At 32.6% G+C, this 9,908-nt stretch overlaps 1 protein-coding gene and 1 long non-coding RNA gene across 2 annotated transcripts; both read left to right on the top strand.

Annotated features, from left to right (window-relative positions):
• Nucleotides 1-775: 775 nt before the first annotated feature.
• LOC145131060 (RING-H2 finger protein ATL75-like) lies at nt 776-1,309 on the top strand. The gene has a single exon (XM_079065797.1). It carries the CDS (start codon nt 776-778, stop codon nt 1,307-1,309), a length of 534 nt encoding a protein of 177 aa, XP_078921923.1.
• A 3,511-nt stretch (nt 1,310-4,820) lies between these two features.
• Nucleotides 4,821-5,804, top strand: LOC145133994 (uncharacterized). Its single transcript, XR_013718858.1, has 2 exons — nt 4,821-5,208; nt 5,465-5,804. It is a non-coding gene; the product is annotated as an uncharacterized LOC145133994 (long non-coding RNA).
• Nucleotides 5,805-9,908: the final 4,104 nt, after the last annotated feature.

Genomic DNA, 9,908 nt, shown 5'->3' with positions numbered 1-9,908 from the left:
TTAATCACAAAATTAAATGTATCAAAATGTATGATAATATGACAAGTACCAGAAATGGTTTTTATTTACCAGAGTAGAATTTTGAGATCTAAATACATAATATGATAATATCTTACTTGTAGATTATTTAACCGGATGCAGTTTTATTGTATTAGTCATGTAATTGAATAAATTAGTAATATATTGTTCCATAAAATGAATAAAAAAATTAAAACATTGTTTAACAATTGTTAGGAAAAAATATAACTTTCAAACTTTGTTGTTTATGTACACTTTAGATATATCATTTTACGAGGTAACCGGTAAGTCTTGGGTTCAATCTTAAGCATATACTAACTTGTAATTCTAAAAAAAAACGGGTAATCAGTTACAATATTATATAGTGTGCATCATAAAACAAAATATAGTTGCATATAATGTCAATTAAGAAACCACTTTTATTACATAAATCGGGTAAAATACAAAAATATCTTTAAATAATTAAAGGTTTCAATAGGTGCTCAAGCCATTTAAATAAAGTAGATAGATTCTATGAGATCGAAAGTAAAACTTGCAATCCAGTTGGAAAAGTGACATTAGCGATATATATGCTTCTAAGATTCGTAACCAATAAAAGACATTCAAAGTATTATTGATATTTATGCATCTTTTTCACTACTCCCAAGTCTCCAACATTATATATACTTGGGAACTCTTCTGGGAACTCTTCTTCACATGAAGCAATCTTTCTATACTCTCTTCCTTTAGCATAAAAAAATTCCACAAAGAAAAACGTATGACAACTTTCCACCCTCGTAGTCTTCTTGATGGGTCGTTTGTTTCTTCTCCACACCACAACGATACAGATACTGCAAACTCAAAAGAGATGAATGTTATAGTCAATATTATGTGGATCGTGTTGCTTTGTGGATTCATAACCTCTTTTGGAGTGTTTCAAGTGATACGTTACGCTATGCAACGGAGACGTACATCTACAATGACAACACGAACTTCAGAACATGAATCTGAACCTTGTGCTGGTCTTAAAAAATCCGTTGTTGCTCAGATTTCAACACGGGTTCTTGGATTAGTATTCAAGATTTCGGTTACAGAGTGCACCATATGTCTCGAAGATTTTGTGGATGGACAAAATGTTCGTGTGTTGCCACACTGTAGCCATGAGTTTCATGTTGGATGCATAGACAAGTGGTTTGAGTCACATTCTTCGTGTCCAAACTGTCGCAATTGTTTGCTTGAATGTCCTGTTGATAGTCATGAAGTTGTAATGCCCCAGTTGATGGTCACCACCCCTAATGAAAACATGGTTTGAGTTTTCAAATGATCTTAAATCGCTTCTACTCGTGTTTTCTAGTTGAAGTGTCACTCAGGTTAAAGTATAAATATCACCGTTTTTGCTTTGGGGACATGGTGGCTCTAGGATCGGTTGTTAGGGTGAGCGTTACATTGCCTTTTTTAGTTGGAAGTGTAGAAAAGTAAAAAAGAATGAATGAATGAAAGAAATATATTTTCCATCCCAAATGTACAAAAAGAACCCATCAATCGATAAAGTTCAATAATATATTATTAGACGTCATAAAAAAGGGTTCAACACAACAATGATATAATAACTTGTACATTATAGATGTATATTGTCGTATTTGAAACTAGATTTAATTAAATCGGCACTGGATATATGGAGTTCACAGAAAACTATTTCATTCATCATCATGCTATACTATATAATAACCTATATAAATCACTGATCAGTAGTTGTGTATTTCATTGAGTTTGATTGATGAATTCATAAAAAATTCTATCCCTAACAAATTAGTTAGAAGTTTTATTGAATTATATCACATGTTCGTTTGTGTGCATTTTGCACTTCAATTATGTATTCTCATTATCTAAAGTGAAAACATTACGTTAGAAAAAATCTGATTTAGTGGCAATATTCGTATACTAACTACGAGGTTACAACACGAATAAAAAACCGATGACTTAATTCTAATAATGTTTGGTTAATTAGTTTTATCTATGTTTTGAAGGAGTATGTTTACGCGCACATCTAATAAAAGAAACCGCGTATCTAATAAAAGAAATCATTCGTGTTTTATATGTGGTATAGTTTATTTATTTTGTTTAAGGATAAATTACATGAAATAACAAAACACTATTATCCAATAATATATACGTTAATGTAGAGGTGCACAAAAGTATCTATGGCCTGGCCCGCAACCCCGCCTGCCACACAATTAAATATTGGTCAATACAACTACAACCTGTCCATACCTGAGCCGCAGGCACCCTCTTAAACCAGCCTGTTAAGGTTGGCAGGCCTTGTTTGGGCTTCCTTCGGGCCTAAATTGCCCAACTTGGTTCGAGATTTTTTTTATAAGTTATGTATCATTTTAGTTATAGTTTATTTATATAGCATTTTTGTTTCTATAACACACAAATAGATGAAAATGAAAGATATTAGCGTACGATGATATAATACACAAATAGATGAATGTATATTGCTATTTAGGGGGTGTTTGGATAAATAATTTTTAGCTTATTAGCTTATTGCTTATTTGCTTGTTGTGGTGGGAATAAACATTTTTTTTAAAATGTGTTTAGATTAGCTTATTGCAGTGACAATAAGCAATAAGCATTTTAAGTGTTTGGCAAACAAAAATGTTTATATGAGTAAAATGACCAATAAGCAATAAACATTCCTCCCCTTGCTTATTAAAATCAGCTTATTTTGCTTATTCCTACCGCAATAAGCTGATTTTTAAAGACTTCTATCCAAACACTTAAATTTGCTTATTGCGGTGGGATTAAGCAATAAGCAATAAGCAGCCTATTTTTTCCCTATCCAAACACCCCCTTAGAGCATCCTGCTTTCACTTATATTTATCGTTTTCATGTATTTCATGTTAATAACATCATACTTCATGTATTTAAATATTAAAACAATTAAAAGTAAAAGTAAGGCTGAAAAACCTAATCTGTCACGTCCTTAACAAATATAGCCTAGTTGAGGCTCAGACATACCTCTAAAAAGGAGTAGGTTTGAAGCCCGAAAACATAGTCCGATGGTTGTTGATGCCCACCCTTAGTCCAAGTCGAGCCTGGCCCGAAGGCACGAGCCCTTTTTGTATAGGGATAATGACTTGATAGGGTAAGATACTTTTTGAAATGTACACATTTAGTCCTTATTCTTTTTTTTTTTTTTTGTAAAATAAACTCTTATATTTTATTTTTTGTAACAATGCAATCCTTGTGACCGGCTAAGGTATACCGGTCATATACGAATTTTCTTTTAGGGAAAATGACTTGATAGGGTAAGATACTTTTTGAATTGTACACATTTAGTCCTTATCCTTTTTTTTGTAAAATAAACCCTTATACTTTATTAATATGTACACATTATGTCATTTTCACCGGATTCTACAGGTTTTGCTGATGTGGAAGCACAAGTGGCACTAAATAGCAATTAATTAGCTTAGTCATCGGAGGTGGGTGATCCTCCAGCAACAAGAAAAGGGCGGCGACCCTTCTCTTTCTCGTCTCTCTTCCTTCTGGTCGAACATCAACAGCCAAACACTCTTTACCTGTTGTGTTTCTCCGATCTGTCTCTCTTTGCCTCCATCTTTGAGATATGTTGCCAGCCAAACACCATTTAGTCCTTATTTTTTTTTTTTTTTGTAAAATTAACCCTTCCATGTCAGCAAAACCTGTAGAATCCGGTGAAAAGGACCTAATGTGTACATATTAATAAAGTATAAGGGTTTATTTTACAAAAAAAAAAATAAGGACTAAATGTGTACATTTCAAAAAGTATTTTACCCTATCAAGTCATTATCCCTTTTGTATACTTATAAGTTAGTTTACTTTATTTTTCAAACAAATTGCTTTGTTTTTCTATCTTTTTGTAATCTGTAACCTTTAGTAAAGTTTATTATTATTATTATTATTATTATTTTTTGATATGGCATTTTAATTTATTGAGTTGTTTAATTGGATAATTAAAATAATGAGATAATATAATAAGCAACGTAATAAAATATGTTATTATTTTTATGGTAATATTTAACTGGGACGTTGAAATGAAATAAACATTATAAATTATATATAAATTCAAATTTATAACTTTTATTCTATTTTATGTATTATTTAATTAAATGAAGTTTTATTTCTAAAAATTCAATTATAAATACAAAATTTGTTAAAACTTAAATAAAGTTATAGTAAAGTATTTTCTATTGTTTATTTATAATAATTTAATTAAAACCAAAGTAAACAAATGGGCTGCTTCTGGAAGTTATTGGGCTAAAATCTCGAGTTCAGACTTCTTGGCCTCCTTTCCTTTGTATATTTTCGTTCTATGTTCCAAGGCCATGACTTGTAAAAATCTTTAAAACGCTGAAGAAAACAACCAAATTTTACTTTTAATGAAATATTTTCTGTTGTATAAATCTTAAAGTCAAAGTTTCATACTATTCATGGGAGATATAGATCTGTATTATTGATACTTTTATAAACCCCTAATAGTTGTGTTTCTCGCGTATAAGTTTATTTATTTATTTATAATTATTATTATTTTGAATCTATTGCAAACTAGGGTTTAGTAAAATCAATATAATAGCTAAAAAGAATACCAAAAATATTAGCTACCAATTGGTTACATATTTGTTGGCCATATAACATCGATTAAACTTAAAAAAATCATCCAATACCAACTTTACCTTAAAGACATATGGGCCGATTTGCCTATGGAAACTGTTGGATGAAATCCCGAGTTATAATGGGCCCACTTTCCTTTTTTTGTGTTCAAAATTTCTAACGGCTATGGAAGCATCATCGGGAGTTGGATAACAAAGCTGTTTCATACTTCAATTCAACCTTCTCGTAAGCTCTGCCATCTCAATGCTCGGAATGATGGCAGAGCAGCAGCTATGGAGAATCAACCTTCAAGCAAAGGCAAAAAACATCCATTTCAAACTCAAAGCATCTAAATACTTACCAACTTGCTACAATTTCTTTCGATTCTCACTTTTCCTCAAGATTTCGCATCTCCTCATCCGATTGAGCTCTGATAATAACCCGACGACCAAACGAAAATCATTAAAATCAAGAATTTCCGGAGCCATTCAGAAATTTCGGAGAAGAATCACAAAGAGAACAGCTTTTTCTGCTCAGAAGCCTTCGAAAATCAAACGGTTGAAATTGGGTTCTTTTGAGGTATGCAGTTTCTAATTAACTAAATTGCATTGCATATTAGGTGTTTGAAGAAATTACACACAGATTCGGATCAAGCATTTAGCTTTGTATATCTATAAATCAAGAAAATTTCCTTCATTATAGACTACCTCAATATAATAACCTAATTTGTCTAAAATCAAAGGAATTACCATGTAAAAGAGAAACGACAATTGCATCTTAGGAGTCGCTTTATACTATCATTGAGCTGATTGGGAATCTTGTGCTTTTGATTCAGTCAATCTATCAGAAGGATAGAAAAGGGATCATCATCCATGGTTTGAGCGTATTTAAATACCTCCTTACACAAATAAAGATATTTATGGAAACAAAAGCGAATAAGTTGCTTTTACTTTCAATTCTAGCAATGATGGGATACCTTCTTTGGTTGCGTATGAAGAACCATTTGAGTTATCATGAAAGAACCTTTGCTTCAAGATACTTTAGGAAGGTATGGAATTGGGCTATCACACATGTAATTTATTTTTATCTTGGATTATAATTCCTTTAATTGTAAACTCAACATGCTGCTACTCATTTCGTTTTAAAATATAATTCCAAAATTAACTTATAATGAATGATATACATGCAAAATTTAAGAATTTAGTGAGCAGATCCATCTTTCTTGATTTAGGTCACGTTTGTTGATCAATATGATTAAAATTTCGGTTCATAAAATTCATATCACGACTTGAGTCGGTAGTTATCTTCTTTAGAATGACTAAACCAAGATCACCATATGTCAGTGTAATTTAAGCTCCTATGAGACTTCAAATCTTCTTTAAAATGACTTTTTGACACCGATGTTACTCATCATATAACTTTTAATCTCGACAATCTTTAAGTATTGCTAACTCTCATACTTGTTCATTGGTTATTTCTTCCCCCGACTCTCAATAATGTTCAATATGTTCCTCTTATAAGTCGTAACCTTATTTACATCAAACAATTTTCACCAATAAAGACCCCATAAGTAAATGTTGAGTGACATTACTCCAACCTGGTCAACATGGAAGTATTTATAGAGATATGAACATTGTAATGAGCGGGAAGTTTGTATTGAGCCAACTTGTTTATAATTTAATGGAACTAATAGCATCATGCAACAAGATCCAACTAAGGAGGTCATGAGTATACATGGGTTGAGTTAGAAAGAGCCCTGAAAGTGACCGATTTGTATCAAGATCACAAAATCAAACCTCTTTGCAATCACTGTTTTATAATTTAATTTGCTTGTTAGTTTTCATAGGAACTAGTTGTTAACCATAATCTCCTTGTGGATTCACGCTTACTTGCCTTATCTATTTAATGCGTTTAAGGTTTATTTTTTTTTATTACATCAACGATTGTGATCAAATTTTGGCACCGTTGTCGGGGAGCTATTGCCCTTAGCTCTCAGTTCTTTTTCATTAGTTGAGTCTATTTTTTTTTTTAACTCTGAAGACTGAAAAAGATTTTTTTTTCTGCATTTAGTTCTCTTTTACTCGTTTCTTTGTGTTTTCATTATAATTTCTCACATTTTTGTATGCACACTCGCAAGTCGAGATGATCCACCCAATATGCAAGATGTCAATGAACGACAATTCCGCTCATTATGTTCAATATCGTGGTGGTTGAGGAAAGCAAGTGTTGATTGAAGTTCTCTCCTAAATGCGAAAACTTATAATTGGGGTAATTCGATATAAACAAAAACCTTGAACTAATGTTCAATCTGTTTGTGCTTTGTGTGAAGGTGTTATATTCATTTGTTGACGAAAAGGCAACAACCCCTCCACCATTTTTGTGATTTTGGACATCAAAACCACCATTCTTCTTCATTTTTACATCTGTCTCACATAGGTATATGTTGCTTAAACCCCGCTTTGTAGGATTAAAGCTTGATTTTTTGTGCTCTTTAGTAAGTAGAAAATGGCAGAAATACATAAAAAGAGAGCATGAAATCTTGAAGTATAGTTGTTTAGCACAAATCTGAAGTTTCATGTGATCGAAATTTGAGTTTGTGAACTTTAAATGGTAGGAAATATACAGAGTGACACAACAATATTTTAGAATCCCACGGAGTATTGGTACCGTCAGTAATCCAACATTGTAACATCAATACTACCATATGACTCGACTTTTCGGAGTGTCCTCATCCACTCAATATGTGAGGGGTCGAAATCTAGGACTCTCCACGATGTTATGTCCTCTAAAGTTGACATCTCACATAGTGATGCCGCTCATCTTAGACCTGCATCAATGACGCTCAACTACTGCATGTCCTATTACTCGATCCTCCCATGATTGTAAAATTAACAAAAATAATACACATTATCCATTAAGACATAGTTCACAAACGATTCCTAGCAACTAGAAACATTAAACAACGGTCCAAAAAAATCAATCAATATTCAACTAACACTTTTCATCACTTTCCTAAAATTTTCAAATACTATAAAAAATCAAGACCTACAGGCTAACAACTACTAACATAGAGTATAATTAATAAGTTTTTAGACTGTTAGCAATACCATCACTTTATACAACAGGGATCTAAAAATTTCCCATGACACTCAAATAACTTTCCTAATATTTAAAAACACTAGTACTTCAGAAATTACAACTCACTTCTGCATAACTCACATATTCAAATTTCAGACAGTAACAGAGAAAAAAATTTGATCACATGAAACTTCAAATATGTGCTAAAATACTATGTAGGAACTTACTACATGTGGCATCCCTTATTTTTCAGAACAAAAAAAAACATTTATTTACGTTTTCAAAACCATGTTATATTTGTTTGTGGAAAATCCCAGTATATTAAAACATTTTGTGGAAAATGTCCCATTTTATTAAAATATTTTGAACATAAATGTTTTTTCAACATACAAAAACCCTAAGGATGTCATAATCAATATAAAACATAAGTTATAGCGTAAAGACCTATCTTTGATGCATATAGTTTGAGTAGGCCAGGTTTGGGAAAACGTGGTGAGACACATATGATTTTCCATCATATAATATTTTAATGATAATAGATATGTATTAAACATGTAAAACTAACTATTGCTAAACAATATAGATATATAATCCAACGAAAATATCTATAAAACACTACACCCTTAAATACCCAAACCAGTCGATTCTCACAAGTTCTAATCCACGATCGTCTGGAAGAATCACCTACCTGATAAATCGTTTAGAACAATGTATGACTACACAACTAATGGATTCCTTCGTCGGTGAAAGTCGTAAAGGCAACCCAAGCCATCTGAGTATTTGATAAATATAAGTCTTACACTAGCAACATAATTCACAAGATTGTCTAGAATGATCAAGTGTTGTCATCTTACTCTGGTAGATGACCTCACATACCCTCTGGTTGTTTGATACACTCCGCTTTGATCTCACATCTTACCATAGAATGAGACTACTCACTTATTCAAAGTACTATGAACTAAGGATCCTTTACAAGCCTTAGTTTACAATTAGACAAGACTACAATACCTATAATGAACTTCCAATTTAAATTTCCTACTTATGCAATATCGTTACAATATAGGGTATAACTAAGCACTTATTCAACTTATTTTAAGTCTTAGTTTATAACTAGACAAAACCACAATACTTGTAATCAACTTTCAATACAACTTCTCGTTCATGAAATACTATCATAATACATGCATACATTTAAGCACAAAATAGTAAGTATTCAATAAACATTTAATCTTTTTAAGTAATAATACTTTTATTAAGATTATCGTGTAGTATTACTAGGAATACTTTTAGCACATGTATAACCATATCTGGCTCACACAGTGTAACACTCTAAATTTTCAAACAAAATTTTCATTTTTAAAACCACATAAAACCCAATATCACAATTCTCAAAAACCCAAATGTATAAATTATTCAAAACACAAGACCACAAAATGTTTGACAATATCCTAGAATCCTCAAAAACCCAAATTTTCATTTTCAAGCCGACGCCTTCCCGCGATCCTGAGAGGTACCTGAAACACATATCACACAACCTTGTAAGCACAAAGCTTAGTGAGTTCCCCAAAATACCACACACAAATAATTAGCCTCTCATGGCTATATCTCGATAAGGACCCTCCGGTCCATGTGTTCCAGTGAGGACCCTCCGGTCTCACAACTCGGGTTGGACCCTCCGGTCCTAACCAATAAAGCACAGGATAATATACAACATAAATCACAAAGACAAATGTATGATATCACATAACTTAGAATAAACATATAAGACCCTCCGGACACACAGTATTACCACTCAGGCAAGTATAGTGAGAAGACTCATCTCGTAAGTAAGCAAGTAGGTCTCGTACTCGATGATCGGTCTAGACTCCGCCTACATATCATAATCATCTCTAATTAACACTTAATAATAACAACTCTAAAATGTTAGGCTACCCCTTTTCTAACTCTCGGAAAGGGTGGAAGACCATTTTACCCCTCCATGGTCTCCATAACTCATGTCTTGACCAAACACTAAAAGTCAACGAAAGTCAACACTCGAGTCAACAATCCATGTTGACCCAACTCGTCGAGTGCATCTATGCGACTCATCGAGTTCCTTCGTTTTCTCTGAAGTATCGGGAAAATCCAACTCAACTCGTCGAGTTGTCTCACCAACTCGCCGAGTTGTAACGCGTCCAGATTATCGGGGGAAAACCCTAGCT

This window comes from Lactuca virosa, chromosome 8 (assembly GCF_052849685.1).
Source record: "Lactuca virosa cultivar CGN04683 chromosome 8, Lactuca_virosa_CGN04683_v6, whole genome shotgun sequence".
Classification (NCBI taxonomy): domain Eukaryota; kingdom Viridiplantae; phylum Streptophyta; class Magnoliopsida; order Asterales; family Asteraceae; genus Lactuca; species Lactuca virosa.
Note: the sequence above shows the minus strand (reverse complement) of the source record. Positions and strands in the feature narration are given on the sequence as shown.